Genomic DNA, 15,749 nt, shown 5'->3' with positions numbered 1-15,749 from the left:
CACTCCACATGCAAGAGTCCTACAGCTTCAGTCTCAGTCATAGCTCTCAACCATCACTGCTGCTCCTGCCACCACAGCTGCCACCACCCTTCCTTGCCACTCCCTAAGACAACCAAGGTTCAGGGCCTCGATACCTCTTTCCTGAACTATCTTCCAACTGACTCTCCACTGCATAACTCTGCCCCCTATAACCCATCCTACACCCCACTCCCAGCTTTTGAAATACAGCACTTATTCACGTATCTTTCCAAAATTCTTTTGTAGATTCATTTTCTGATAGTCTATACACAGTTAGCATCCAATATTGGTTGAATGATTTAAGTCAAACCCCAAGACCTATCTCTCCTGCTTTAGATACTCCTTGGTGCCCCTCTGCGGGCATGATGTACATTTCCCTTCCTCCATGCCTTAGTTCTTACCAGTTCTTTTGCTTGGAGTGACTTCCCCAAACCAAGCTTATTAATCAGTGCTCAAGGACAATCTTACATAGCATGCCTTTTATTACCAATCCCCCCAACTTGTAAATTCTCCCCTTCCTCAAAACCCTGACAGCAGTCTGCTTACAATAGTAACTACCATTTACTCGCCACTTACTTTGTACTAGACACTCAGTTAATTCCCACAGCAAACCTGGGAGATAAGCATACTTTCATCCAATTTACAGGTAAGGAAAATTATCCTGAAGGTTAGGTACTCACTTGATGTCACAGGCCTAGTGAGTAGAGAAGTCAGATTTCAACCCAGATCTGAGCCTTAGGAGTCTGTGGTTTAATCACCCAGGTGCACTGTCCCATTGCATCTCTTTGGGCACACACCACACTATTTTGAGGTGTTCTTTTGCTGTTATTTATTGAGCACTCTCTACGTGCTGGGCATTATTCTAAGCACTTCACATTAGATAGTTTAATTCTCATAACAACTCTATAAGGGAGGTACTATTTATTATTATCCCCATTTTACAGATAAGGAACCAGGGCAGAGAGACTTTAAGTCCAAAGTCACTGCCCAGGCAATCTGGGTGCAGAATCTACACTCTTAACCACACCCTGGGGTGCATTTTTATCTACTCCCCCAATTAAACAGCTAACTCCCAGAGCAGCACCGTATTCATCTCTGACTCCTCTTCAGCCCCCAATACAAGGCCTATCACAAAGGAAGCCTTGATAACCACCTGTTGACTTATATCACCAACAAACTTATAAAACGCACACATGGGACACGTGCGTCTACCTTCCTGAAAGCACATGCATCACCACTGGTTCCATATTTTTCTCCCAAGCAAGGTACACACCTGCCACCCCATCCTATACAGCTGTGCCTCCACTCCACTCGAGGTCTCCCACACACAGCTGCACACCCTTCTTCCTTGATCACTTTTCGGCCCTTTCTCCACACACACGAGTGACATGAGGAGGAGTTCCCAGGCAAACCACTGCAAAACCCCAGTCTACTCTATCCCAGCTTTGGCAGATAATAGCACCGGGTCCACACACCCTGTACTCATACTCAGCTCTGTCTCTGATTACCTTTGGCTAGACCCTCTGGAGAGAAAAAACAAATTCCCTAACATGGGGGCTCTCAAGTCAATGTGCAGACCCAGACCCAGGAGGGCAGGGGGGTTCCAGAGGCTCCACAGATCCACATGCACACCAAATATCGAAAGGCAGATTGGCATGCCTTACATATAAAACTAAAACAATTTCTTTCTAATGTATATTTGATTAACCACAATGGCAAATATAACATCAAAGTCATCTAAAAGCTTTCTTGAATTCATAGCAGCTTTGAGTCATCTGTTTTCACAATAAACAGATATAAAAATAACTACTATTTGGAAGGGGTCCTGTGAATTACTGACTTTTTCAAATGTTCTCAGTCTCAGAAAAAGTTGAGAACAACTCAAAGCAGATAATGACGTGACTATAACTTCCTGGGAAACTTGGGGACTCAGACCCTGAGAATTGTCTCAGAGATCAGAAGCCAGCCTGCTCCCCTTAAAGCCGTCTTCCTCCAACCCCAGGACCCAAGAGTGGGAGCCCCTTCCTTTCCCCTCTGGCTGGATGAGAACATACTAGAAGTTTAATGAGCACAGGATATTACAAAAGCTGTCCAGGAAATAAGGAACAAATATAAGGAGAGGGAATGAGGTCGTGGAGTGGGGAGGGGAATCAACAGGGCTGTCCCTCCCTGTGTCTGGAACCTCCAGACACAACCAGTGTTTATAATCCTCATGCCCACCCACAACACATATCTAAAAATATACACATACATATTTTCATATACACGTATAGTCTTACCTAAGCCTTTATTCTCTCAAATACTTCTCATATCTCTTAATTCATTCCACAAATCTTTATCAAACACCCACTAAGTGACTGGTACTATATTAGGTACAAGGAACACAGAGATGAGTATCTCTGTCCTTCTATCACAAAGCACCACTCTCTTACCAGATACCACACACACAGAGGCACCCTGCCCCTGCCAGCTGTCTGACACCCACCTAATATCTCCCTTTCACTTTTCTTCATGAATCTCACACACACACAATAGGTCAGATACGCAGCTGCCTCTCATAGCCCCAACAGAGCTGACACAGTCATCTGATACACATCAAGCACACACATATGATACATACAACTGTCCTGCTCACACACAGGTACTTGTACACATCTCAGATACACAACCACACAACCCGCATTCACAAGCACACACACTGTTTGGCCTACTGGGAGCCTCTGCAATTGAATCCATTCAGGAAATGGATACAAGAGCTCCAGCTGAGCAGGGTCCCTTTGCTGGCTGCATTTTTCCTACACCCAGGCCCACTTCTGCCAGGGAGACCAAGGACCAGTTACTGTCACCTCTCTGTAGCTCACATTTCCATGCTGCCGGACCATAAGGGTGGTTCATCTTATTAGGAAGACTTAGAGGGGAAGGGGTCATAGGAACTAGAGAACCAAGTTAAAGGTCATAAAAAGAAAGATTCCTCCTAGAGTCCATGTGTCTTAAGAGTCCAGGCCTCACATTAAAACACATGCACGTGGGTACACCAGAGCACACATCCTTACATTTGTGTACTCACTCTACTAGGCACTGGACTTCTATCTATAAACACAACTATGCGAACAGACCCATTCACAAGTAGCATACGCACTGCCAGACTCATGGGCCTCTGCATGCAGGCAAATACTCCCAAAACACACAATTTCACAGCTTAGGGAGCACCTGAACTGCTTGGAGAAAAGGTGAGAAGGCGTCAGATTAACTTAATACACAAAGTTCCTGAAGATTTATCCCACAACCTTGTACAAATAACCCCACAACAGCAATCCAAAAATCTTTCTATGTATTCCTCCACCACAACTACAGATACACAATCAGAATACTGTGCAAAGTACAGACTTCCCAAACCCAGGACCACACCTGTCCGCTCGGCTCCTCCATGGCTGTCCTCATACTGGCAGCCAACTGGACACCCATCCCCCAAGCTGTCCCAGAGCCACACTAGTTTGTGGGCACATGTGCACAAGCACACGCTCCCCAAAAGACTCCACCTCTCCGAGGGCAGATACACACACAACTGCTGAGTGGCCTGCAGCTTCTAGAGGCCCGGGGGTGGGGGAGAGCATGCCTGTCTGCACACATCTGCTGGGAAAGCAGCTGCCACAGACCAGGGATGAGGAGCCACACACGCACTGCCCCCAAACTGATGGGTACCCTCTCCCCCACTCCCCAGCCGGAACAAAGTAATAGATGCCCTCCTTCCTCAACCCCACTAAAACCACGGCCCCCCAGGCCTGTTGCAACTTCATTTCACCCATCCAGCCGCTTGAAGCTGGGGAGCTGGCGGAACCTCTCCTCCAATGAAGCCTCCCTTCTAGTCCCTATTCCATGCTCAATCCCAGGCTCCAGACTCCTGACAACCCCTCTCCAGCCCACCAGGCTCCCTTCCAAAGCCCACCCTGGCAAGGGCTCCAATGTTTAAAACCTCTCTCACCCAGGAGAGACGACCAGCCACTTTTATGTCCTCTCCTACTGTCAGGCCTGAGAAGGCTCAGCCACCCTACCCCTCAGATTTTCCTCATTCTCTAAGGGGCTCTGCCGATTCTGTGGAGAAAAAGAAACACTCGGTTCCTGCCCCGTTGGCGGGCGCAGTCACAGCCTCGCACCCCCCTCTCCGTCGCCCGCGCGGCGGTGCACTGTTAGCGGCCACCGCCCTCCCGCCTAGGGCCTCGCCTGCCGAGTCTCACCGACCGCGGCCCAGGCCCAACCACGCCTCCGTCCTCAAGGCCCCGCCCCACCTGCCCCGCCCACAGCCCTTCAGGAGCCCTCACAGGCCCCGCCCCAACGGGCGGACCACTCACCCTCACAGATCTGCCCAAGGCCTAGCCACACAGGCCTCACCCTGTCTTCACACTCCCTCTCGGAGTCCCACCTCACGCCCCCTCAGTCCCTGCCCACAAGACCCCGCCAAACAGATCACCTTGAGAAGCCCTCCCGGGCGTCTCACCATCCTTGTCCCCCACCCCCGGCCCACACACCCTCAGGCACGGGGTCCGAACACTCTCGCCGGCCGCTTACAGGACCTGACTACACAGGCCTACCTACAACTGGCCACGCCCACACACGCCCAGCACGCTAGCCACGCCCACCACAGCCACCTCCCTCGGAGGCTCCTGCAGCTCATCCGCCAGCCGCGCGCGCCCGCTCTTCCGGGCAGGAGCCCTCCCACGCCCCCCACAGGGACACGCCTCGCCACCCTCGCGTGCGGGTACACACTCTCTCGCGCCGAGCACCTGAGCCCGCGGGCCTCAGGCGCGCTCACTGGTCCCCACCCCGGACACCTGCCCTTGCGGCCCCCGGGACCCCTCTTCCCCTCTCCCCTCGCCCAGGAGCCCAGCGGCAGCTGCCCTGGGCTCACCTTCGCTGCAGAACTTGCCGCCGAAGCCCGTGTGGCTGCAGTCGCAGCCCACCTCGCCGGGAGCCAGCACGGTGCAGAGGCCGCCGTTGGCGCAGGGGTTGCGCGCAGGCGCGCACAGCGGGTCGGCGGCCGCGCCACGCAGACCCTGACTGCCCAGCAGCGCCGGGGGTCGCTCGCCCAGCTTCAGGTTGGCCAGAAGGCCGCGGAAGGGCGGCTCGTACTTGACGGTGCTGAGCGTGAGCGCCGAGAGACGCACGTCGGGCGGGATGCCTCCCACGAACAGGTCGCTGGCCACCTGCATCTCACGCCGCTTCGAGCGCACCTCGGCGGCGCGCGCCTCGCCGTCCACCGCCAGCGCCGTGCGGCGCGCGTCGCGGGTCAGCAGCACCATGTGCCAGCGGTCGTCGGCCACCGGTGTGTCCAGCTGCAGCGTGGCCGGCTCGGCGCACGAGAGCGTGAAGCGTAGCTGCAGGCGTCCGTCCACCAGCAGCAGCTCCAGGAAGTCGCAGTCGCCACCGTCGTCCAGGTAGAGCAGTAGTGCGCGCGTGGCGTTGGTGCGCAAGCTGAAGCTGAGCTCGCCGCTGCTCGCCGCGCCCGCCCAGCGCGCGTAGCGAGCCCACTGCCCGGGGCCGCCGCCGAACTCCAGGCCGCCCGCGCCCGCCACCAGCGTCAGTAGAAGCAGCAGCAGCGGCGGCCGCCACGGGCTCCCGGGCGCCATGCCTCCCGCGGCCCCGGCCCCGCCCGGCCCCCGGCCCCGCTTGGGCTTCAGAGCCGCGGGCGCATGGGGCGGGGAGGGGGCCGGGAGCCCCCCGGGAGGAGCGGGGCTCCCTGGAGGGCTCACAGTGCCATGCCGGCGGCGGGACCAGGTGCGCAGAGGCCCAGGCGCTGGCTTCCTGGGTCAGCGGCGGAGGCGCCCCTCCCCCTCGGCGGCCTCTGAAGGAATATTGGGGAGGGATGCCTGCGGGAAACAGAGAGGAAAGAATTAGTGAGGGGCTCGCAGGGGGAATGGCCGTGGGTGTCTGGCTCCCCGTCACACCAGCAGGGACCCAGTTGTTTCCCTTTAGAATTTGAAGGGCTAGTCCTGACCTGAAGAGGCTCCCAGAGCAAGAGGCACCACCATGGGCAGTAGTACTGGGTGCCCAGCGCTCGGAGAGGGATGGCATTCATTAAGGGCATTATTGATTAGAATGTGGACAGGACGGAAGGTAGCATCTTAGAGTCCAGTAGGAGCGCAACCCAGGTGCTCCACCTCGCCTCCGTCAGGACCAGGGCCAGCTCCCGGAGTACGGCTTCAAGCCGAGCCTCTGAGCCTCCCAAACTTGAGTAGCTCCTACCACCAGCCAGGGCTCTCTCTCATCAGCTCCTGATGCTGGATAATGAAGTTACTAAATAATTCATTGGAATTAATTAAATGCCAATTCATCAATGGTATCATTGGGTAACCTGCCTGGCAAGGGGGCAAGGGAGAGAAGCCAGCCAGGACCCAGGCATCCAGGTCCCAAGCCCTCTCCATCCATGCAAGAACACAGGTATCTCATTCCATGTCTTCAGCTCCCAAAAAAACCACACCCATGCCTTTCTGGGTTGCAACCCCACTGCCTACCAGCCCAGATCCTTCCTGTACCTAAATATCTGTCGGTCACCCTCAACCTCCACCTCCCAGTTCTCGGCCTCATGCTGGGCCGAAACCTGGGTTCTCTTCACCACTCGGTTCCACCCCCTCCCCATCAGAGCTGGGGGAGCCACCAGGAGGCAGGCAGGCTCATTTGCATAAAATTGCCTTTCTGAAATGATTACCCTTGTAACGGGCTGTCAGAGAGCAATTTATACCCCACACCGGGGAGGGGAATTTGCATCTCGTTAAACTCCGAGTCGTAATTATTTATATCCAACAACCCTCCTGAATATTGCATTGATTTTATTTTGGGGTGGGAGGAAGGGAAGAAGGTGGGGGGAAGTCTGGGACAGAAGCAGGGAGGTCCAGAGTTTAGAAAGAGGGAAAAGTTGAAGAGGGGAGGAAGGAAGGAATACATGAAAAGTGACAGACAGAAGAGTAGTGGAGAAGAAAGGTGGCCTGGTTGGAGAGATAAGGAAAGAGAAGATAGAGAAGATTAAATTCCAAATTCAAACTGCATTTGTCAAAGCTTTGGATGCTGGGCATTTTTATAAATGTCATTTTACTTAATCACTCTGAAAAGTCCCATTATTTCCAGTAACTATTGGGAAAACCCACATAGAGAAGTCTAGGGACTTGCCCAACATCACACAGCCAGTAAGCAGAGAACTAGAACTTTGATCCACATGTGTCCAATGCCAGCCCCTCCATGAAGGACAAGGGTCAGGGCAGCCATAGGTGTAGCTCAGAATGGTGGGGACTGACAGAAGAGGAGAGAGGTGACTTGTCAAGGGAGAAGGTTGGATGGGTGTGGTTCCTGCCTACATAGGAAGAAGTTGGGGTATAAAGGCAGTGAGAGAAAGCTAGGGCCCCCTAAAAAAAACATAGCAAGAGGGTGAGCAGAGAATCATGGGAGGGCAGTTGTGGTTGGAGTGACATGTATGCAAAAGGGAGATGAGGTAGGAGGCTGGCAATAGAGTTTGGGGACCCATCTCCCAGAGACCCTTAAAGCCCAGCTCTCAGGTCCTTCCATCTGGTTCCTTCTAACTGCTGCCTCCCCATCCTACAGGCTCCAACCAGGATTCAAGTGTCCAGCCCTAGTGCCCCTCCAAGGGCTGCCCCTTCCCAGGAGGAGGGAGAGGCGATCCAGGCAGTCAGCCCCCTCTCTGTCCAAATGCTGTTCAGGTTATATATAGCTTTGCCACTGCCTCTCCTCATTGGGTAATGGAGATAATTAACATGTGCGGGCTAATTAGCCAATCAAATTAAATGCAGCACCTGCTCCCAGCCTGATTGACGCCCTTATCCCCACACACATGCATCCCCACCCCAGCCCAGGGCAGGGGAAGGGGACCCTTAGGCTTTCGGGGGAGGGAAAGGCCAAACTACCTCTCCTCCAGAAGGGACAGCCAGAGACCCCCAGCAAAGGCACAGTCCTCATGGCCAGAAAAGTAACGTCTTCCCTCCCTCCCCCGCTAGGTCTCAGTCTCAGCTGGCCTAGCCTCTCTCTGTCTCCCCCAACAACCTCCCCAAACACATTTTGGGGAGGGAATTAATTAGCTATTGATTTCCACTAGCAGAGGGAATAGGATTTCGTGCTGCTGTCCACCCCTCAGCTGGAGAGAGGGAGGGGATTAGTCCCCCTGCCCCACCCCCCAATCCAGTCCCTCTGTCCTAGCTGCATCCCCCACCCTCTAGATGGCAGAAGGGATCTTGCTGAAAAGGCCTAGGGGCAGGATCTCCTTCATTCAGGAAGCTGGCAAAGTACAGATAGAGTGAAAGACGGTGGGGAGGCCTCCAGGGGTTGGGAGGCAGACACCTGGGTCCTGAGAGCCAGAAATGTTACCTGCTTGGGGGACAGGGTTGGGGGGTCAGCAACAAAGTGAGTGAGAGGCCAGGAGGGGCAGACTGCACTGGTTGGTGTCAGCCAAGATGTGGGGGCAGTGTGGGAAGGACGGAGTGCTGTGTGCAAACATGTACCCAGAGCCTGCAGTGGGGGGCAGAGGCTGGGCTTCTGCGGTGCCTCTGGGGAAGGGCGAGGGCAGGGTCTGGGCCTGCGGCCCCTCAAGGCTCATTACGCATTCTCCCCACAGCCCACAGCTCTGCAGCACAGGCCAGCCTGGCTCAGTGCCGAGGGCACGGGGGCTGCAGGACTGGCCAGGAGGAAGCGCCAGCCCTCCCTGGATCCTCTCTCCAGGGACCTGGGACACGTGGGGCAGCTTCAGGCTTGCAAGGCAGAGACAGCCCCAAGAGGAGTGAGAGCTAAGTGGACACCTGGGTCCTCTCTACCCTACCCCATCCTACTGTTCTCAGGAAACCTGCTGCTCTCCACAGCTCCTTTACCCTCCCTACAGTCTCCCCCACCCCAGGACTAAACTGCTGACCCAGCCTCCAACCCACCCTTCCTCCCAGGGCCCAGGGGTGTCTGCTAACCTGGGATATGCCATCCTTCCTCAACTCCTGGCACGCAGCTCTCTGGCCTCAGATCTCTTCCCCATGGGCCAGGGCTATTACCTTGCACAACTACATCAAGTAAACTGTGTCCCCTGGAAGTTGTATAAGGCAGTGGCCTCTCTGCCAAACTCATGCAGTGCAGTGGAAGACCCCTGCACCCACAGTGTCCAGGCACTGCTCCCCAAGACCCACTCTTCTCCAGTGCCCACTTGCCAGTACAGGGCCACTGGCCAGAGCAGCCTCGGAATATCCTGCCTGCTGCCTGACATCATTGCAGTGCACACTGCTGGCCCAGGGCCACTGCTCCTCTGGGGAGCTGACCTCTCCCATGTGACCTGGGATTCTGCATCCAACCAGCCCCCTAGTCCCTTTACCCACAGATGGACTCTGCGGCCTTGAGCCAGTGGTGATGGGAGCCGGAGGGCTGGGTTTGGGTGACTCGGCTGCTCTCAGGACTTCTGCCTACTCTTCCTGGCTGAATTCTTTCCCATAGACTCTTTCTGGGCCCTCTAGGCTGACAGCCTTCTCCTCATCTTCCCACAGCCAGGCCACTCTGGCATCTGAGCTACAACTTTCAGGCTCCCCACTGTGCATCAGGTGTCAGGCTGAACCCCCATGCACATCGTCTTCTTCAGTCCTCCAGTTCTAGGAGGTAGTTTTGTCATCTCATATTTCAAGCAAGGAACCTGAGCTTAGAACGATGAATTCATTTGCCCAAGTGTGAGTACAGATAAGGGGTCTCCTGGCTCCAATGTCTATGGCCTTTCTTCTATCCCGCACTGTCCACAGGCCACAGAGCAGTGTCAAGCTCAGAGCCCTCCCTTGACAGGGGCCCCTGCCCTCTGCAGACACCCCAGACTCTGAGTCTGCCACTGGGACTGAAAGACACAGACCTCGGAACTCATGGAGTTCATCCTTCTCATTTTTTCTGAGTCCCAGAGAGGGTCAGTGACTGACCCAGGGCTACACAGCAGAGCAAGACTAAAACCAACGTCATTGGCCTACCATTCCAGATGCTTCCCACAGTAGCCACTGCTCCAGAACTGGAACTTCCCACCTGACCAAAGGCCTCAGCACCCCCACACTACCAGCACTTTCTAAGCAAATGGATGCAAATAGGTAGTCCACCCCCACCTGGCAGAGCCCCTGGCCAGGGGCCTTTTCTCAGCTTCTACTCACCCCTGTCTCTGGCCACATGTACACTCCCCTCACCCCCCCTCAACACACACCCCTCCAGCAGCCATGGGAATGCCAGCCTCCCCTAGCTCTCTTCTCCTCACGCCACCTCCCTCTCACACCAGCTGGGAGTGTGACAGCAGGGGCCTCCCCCAGGCGCCAGGGAGGAAGAGCTAGGTTTGCACACATTCTGGTGGCCCCAGAAGGCAGCCCGTGGACAGGTGGGAGAAGTGCGTGTTATGGGGAGGGAGATCTTGGCTCGAGCTGCAGGGAAACTTGCTAGCAACCCGAAGTCTGCAGCAGCGGAGCAGGCTGCGTCCGGGAGGCGGTGATTTCCCCGCCTGTGGAGGTGTGTGAGCCGGGGCAGGGTGACTACGCAGAGATGCTACAGAGGGCCTCTTGAATCCTACGGGAGGAGACACCAAACTGCATGAGCCCTGAAGTCCCTCTCAGCCACAGCACTGCTTTTGGAGAGTCCCCTCTCCTCCCTAAAACCTCAGGTAGGCTTGGTGGGCTGTGAAGAGTTCCCACCTTCCCTTCCTGCTCCCTCCTTGCTCCCTCCATCCTGATGACCTAGAGACAGCAAGGAGAGACCCCAGGGATGTCCATATCCAGCCGCCCCTCAGCAGTGGGCAAAAATGAGACCATGTGGTGATTAGAGGCGCTGTTTGCAGCTTGGGTTCAAATGCCAGCTCTACCCATTTCTCAAAGTTGTGTGATCTTGGGCAAGTTACTTAGCTTCTCTGGGCCTCATTTTCCTTATGTGTAAAATAGAGGTAACAGTGGTATTGTCAACATTAAGAGTTAATATATGCAAAGCACTTATAACAGGGCTTAGCACAGACTAAAGTGTGTGCTACACTAATGATTACTTTTAAAACTCCTCATTTCAACATTTTACAGTTTGCAAAATTCCATGTGTCTCATGTTTCCTTTTATTCCCACCAGGATCTGGTGAAGGAAATAAGCAAGGCAGGTCTTATCACTGCCGCCTTTTGCAGATGGGGAAACTGACACTCAGAGAGGAGAAGGGCCCCCCCAAGGTCACATAGCTTGTAAGTAGCAGGGCTGGGGCTCCGATTTCACCCCCTGGGCTACTCCTCCACTCTGCCAGGCACCAACTCCTGCCTAAGACGGTGGGAAAAGGGATGAATGGTCTGGGGACTAGAGGGAGACCCTTAGCAGCACAGACTGGGAGTGAGTGGTGTGTGCACAGGGCCCCTGAGCAGGTCTCTGTGCAGAATGAGTGAAGCATGAAGGGGGCTGGGCACAAGAGGTGGCAGCTTGAGGTGAGCATGACAAGGCTGTTGCCAGGTGTGTGAGGCCAAGGAGTGGGTGGGCTGGGGACCAAGGTGCAATTGGGTGACTCAGCAGAGTGGGGGCTGGGGTACAGATGCCTAGGAGCTTGGGGGCAGGCAGTGGGAAGGGTGACCTCCCGCCATGCCACCTCTGTGCTGTGCACAGCTGGGTGACCTGACAGGTACACCCCAGCAATGCAGAGGGAACAGATGGCTTCCCAGGGTGGCCTCGTGAGTAAGCATGAGGTGTCTAGGAGTGTTCCTAAAGGTGTCCATGACAGGTGTGTGCACATGTGTGTGGAAGGCTATGATAATGATGAAGAAATAGAAGCTGTTCACTGGGGGCTTTCTATGGGCCTGGCAAATACATCAGATGCAGTAAAGTCCACCAAGCAGTTAGCGCAGAGCCAGGCTCATAGCAGATGCACAATGAATACAGTTGTTACTATTATTTCATCATAATTATCTCACCTAGTCCGGGCATGAATGAACACCATGAGGTAGGCATGAGGGCCCCCATTTTACAGATGAGGAAACTGAGGCTCACTGAGGGGCAGAGCTGAGCCCAGGCGGCCTCATTCTCACCCCATCCCACCATGTTAAATGGCTGGCCATGGAGACAGTTTGTAAATGACAAGGTGCTGTGCACACACCAGAGTATTTCTTGAATGAGTCTCTGAGAGCCCACAGGCCTGCCGGTGTGGAAGGGGCTGGGCGGGAAGCCACCCCAACAGATGGAGCAGCAGGGTAGGTGGCACATGAAGCACATGGTTGGGGTGTCCCATGGAGGCTGGGCCCAGGAGCTGGGAATGAATGGACAGCAAGGCTCCAGCACCCAGCAGATGTAGGGCCCCACGAGCCAGGATTAGTGCTGGGATGGGGCTCCTGGAAACGTAGGTTTCTGGGGAAGACCAGGTGGGCGGAGTGCTCTGCTAGACCAGGAGGGATTGTGGTCATCGTCAGGAGGGGTAGAAGGGCCTGGGGTTTGGGGCCTTTCTGAGGGTACAAAGATATGAGGGTGAAAGAGAAAAAGGACGAAAGTGGAGAAAGCTCAGGAGGCAAGCCAGGCATAAAGGGTGTGTCAGCATGCACATGTGGGTGCCGGTGTGCACAAACACAGGCGCACACACAAAGGCCTGGGGCAAAGTGCTAAGGACCAAGAAGAGAACATGGTACTTAATGATGTGTGTTGGGGCAGGGGCAGGGCACAGAGGTGTATGCAAGAGCACAGGTGTGCCTGAGATGCCCATGTGAGCCTGGGGAGGGGAAAGGTTGGGTGGGGTATGTGCACCTGAGGGTGAGGGCTGACAGTCAGTGTCAGGGCTCTGGGGCCATGTAGGGGCCATGTGTGTGTCGTGTGCATGAGAGCAGGGAGACTGGAGGTCTCTGAGGCAGGCAGCGAGGTGGCAGCTTCTCTGGGTGGGGAGTGTGGGCGGCGTGCTGCCGGGAGGTGTATTGTGTACGCAGGTGTGTGTGCCTATGTGGGTGTGTGTCTGGGTGGGTGCCACTGAGCGTATGTATCAGTGTCAGGGTTGTCTGTGTCACTGGCAAGGGCGGATGGGAGGGAGCAGGGGACCTGGGTAGAGACTGAGAGCCTGGAGGGAAGAGAGGTCCCCAGCAGCTCCTAACGACCCCAGCACCCCACTCTCAGGAGCCCGTAAGGTAGATTCTGTGCAGGCCACGGAGCCAGGGGAGGACCGAGGCTCCTGGAGAACTCCCAGTCCCCCTGTGGCCACCAGAGTCTGCCTGTCTCAGTCAGTGCTGCCCACCCCCGCAGGTCTGAGGGCAGGATGGGTCTGAGAGCACCACCTCTAGCAGGAATGAGGAAACCCCCAGCCAGACCCTTCTCCCCTGTCCCCAGAAAGATCCATCCCAGACCTGGGATACTGGTATCCCTGGAGCCGTCCCAGGAGGCAGGAGGAGGTAGGGACCTGAATGGCTGAAGCACCCACAAAACAGAAGGCCTCACGATTAGCACCCACCTCCTTCCTCTCTGTCTCCTTCTGCCCCCCTTCTCTCTTTCTACTTCTCTGGCATAAGATAAAGAATGCAAAGCCCTCAAGTCCACCTTCCTCCAAAAGGAACACTAGACACTGGAAGGTGGACAAGAGGGAGGAACAGGAATGAATAAAGGTCCTCACCCACCTCCACCCCTGATCACATACAAAACCAGAGGTGTCCAGAAGCCGCAGGGGCTGCTGAGAGGACTGGAGACTCCAGACCCACCCCCTCAGATTTATTTCATCACTGCAAGTCTGGACAGCTTCCCCCGTTCACCTCCAGGCACCAAGAAACAGCCCCTTCTCAGCCCTCGCTGGTTCAATGAGGCACCAAATGCCTTCACCCGGGACTCAGGTGGGGATTGAGAGTAAAGAAGACAGCAGCACCCCCCAAAGCCAATTTTGCCTCCGAGGGCCCTTCAAAGGTCCAGGGGCTCATACCCCAGCCTAAAGAACCCAGGCAGATGGCCCCTCCAGCTTGGGGAGCAGGCTGGGACTTGAGAAATGGCTCCTGCTCTCCAGGGGTGGGGGAGCAAGCCTGGGGCCTGCAGCTGCCTCTCCCTGCAGCGCTCTCTGGCCACAGCCCTGCCGCCGCCCCCAGCACGGCCCCCTCCTCCGATCCCCAGTCTTCCCTCTCATGGCCCCGGCCTTCCCCGCCTCCGCCCCCCACAAGCTTCCACTCCTCTCCTTCAGGCCCCCCATCTTCCTGGCTCTCTAGCAGCACAGACCCATCTCTGCGCAAGGCACCTTGGCACCTTCCCCTCTGTCCCCTCCTAATAACCCCCTCTCCCCTTGGCTCCCACCCCCCAGTAAAGCCCCTGGCCAGGCCCCCGCTCCTTGCCTCTCCACTTCTCTCTTTCCCCTCTCCAGCGCCCTCTCCTCCCACCAAGCCCAGTTCCTCGCGGGTTTCTCCCCTGCAGACCCTTCAGAGCACAACAGCTCCCAGCCCCTCTGGCCAGCACTGCTTCCAACCCTTGGGGCTAGCACAGACAGGGGACACCCCCTTCAGAGCCTCCCTGTCCGCCCTCCAGGATCCCTCTCACCCAGTCCCTTCCCCACAACGACCCTCCCTTTCACCCCCTCCATTCACCCCGGCTCAGGGCCAGTGCCCCTTACACAGGGAGCCTCCGACCCTTAAACCCCCAGAGATTAGCCTCCCCCCTGTCACCCAGCCAGCCCTCTTAGCCCGGCAGCGCCCCCGCCCCCCAATCCAGCCTTCCTGCCTCCCCCGCCCCTCTCATCATCCCCTCCCCCGATCGGGTCCGGCCCCCCGCCCGTCTCCGCCGCAGCACCCCCCCCCCTACCTGGTTCTACGGGAGCCAGGAGATGGCGGGTGGGAATCAGAGCCCCGTGGCTGCCCCGTCTTCGGCGGGTGGCACAGCCGGGGCCAGCGGTATCCGCCGCCTCGCGCCTCTCGCTCCCGCCGTGTCCCCGCCCGCCCCGCCGCGGTGCTGCTCGGAGGAGGATGCTCCGCGAGTCAGGGCGGCTGCTCCCGCCGCCGCATCCCTGCAACACCGACTGACGGCAGCATCAGCACCAGTGCCCGCCTCCCAAACACGCGCATTGGGCCACGCTGCACTAACGGACGAGCGGCACAGCCAATGTGAGTGCGCAGAATCCGCCCGTCCCGCTGCTCCACAGACCTACCTCCCTCTACCGCGAGGGACCCAGGCGTCCCGGCCCCGGGGCATCCGAGCTCTTCCCAGCCTCTCGCGATCCTTAGCCCTGGCGCGCCGGCCAGCAACCAGGCAGACCCCCAACCCAGCCCCAATTTCTTTTCCGGGAACCCAGACGCCCTAGCCTCCAGCCCAGTGGGTCGGTCGGACCCTCGGGACCCGCATACCCCCGCCAGCAGGGATATATAAGCCACCAGGGCTGGGGCGAGCCGTAGGGGAGGGTGTGGACCCTGATATGGGGCGAGGGGGCAAGACCGGTGCGGGAACCGGGCCACAGCGCCCTCTGCTGGCTACGCTCAGGGGCGGGTTCGGGCTGCCCGGAGCCTAGAGAAAGGGGACCCTGCCCGCGGCTGCGGGGGGGCTCTTTTTCTAGCGTTTAGCCTCGCCTCCTTCTCCCACCACCCGAGGGCGCCCTGGCTGCCCTTAGAACTGAGGATACCGGGTCCTTTGCTGTAATAAGGATGGAGGCGGTGGGGGAGGGAACGACAGAGATGTGGGCGCAGTAGACCTAAGGACTTGGGGTTTCCCAGCCACGGCTGATGGGAATCCCAGAGTTTGAAGCCTAGTTCCCAGTCCTTCCTGTAATCCTGGACCGGGGTAGGAGTA

The 15,749-nt window shown here is 56.7% G+C and overlaps 1 protein-coding gene across 26 annotated transcripts in view; it reads right to left on the bottom strand.

Moving 5' to 3' along the window:
- The window catches only part of NRXN2 (neurexin 2), a 103,049-nt gene extending 87,918 nt beyond the window's left edge, over window positions 1-15,131 (bottom strand). For 16 of the 26 annotated variants that reach the window (XM_073217591.1, XM_073217601.1, XM_036995344.2 and 13 more), the window contains exons 1-2: window positions 14,772-14,993; window positions 4,925-5,882 (exon numbers count right to left, since the gene is read on the bottom strand). In XM_073217591.1, coding sequence (XP_073073692.1) covers window positions 4,925-5,642 — 718 coding nt within the window. In that variant the 5' untranslated portion in view covers window positions 5,643-5,882; window positions 14,772-14,993. Of the gene's footprint in view, window positions 1-4,924; window positions 5,883-14,771; window positions 14,995-15,114 lie in introns of those variants that run through there. The other 10 variants (XM_017659184.3, XM_073217606.1, XM_017659174.3 and 7 more) reach the window with 3 other exon arrangements.
- Between the last annotated feature and the right edge of the window lie 618 nt (window positions 15,132-15,749).

This window comes from Manis javanica, chromosome 11 (genome assembly GCF_040802235.1).
Source record: "Manis javanica isolate MJ-LG chromosome 11, MJ_LKY, whole genome shotgun sequence".
Classification (NCBI taxonomy): Eukaryota; Metazoa; Chordata; class Mammalia; order Pholidota; family Manidae; genus Manis; species Manis javanica.
Note: the sequence above shows the minus strand (reverse complement) of the source record. Positions and strands in the feature narration are given on the sequence as shown.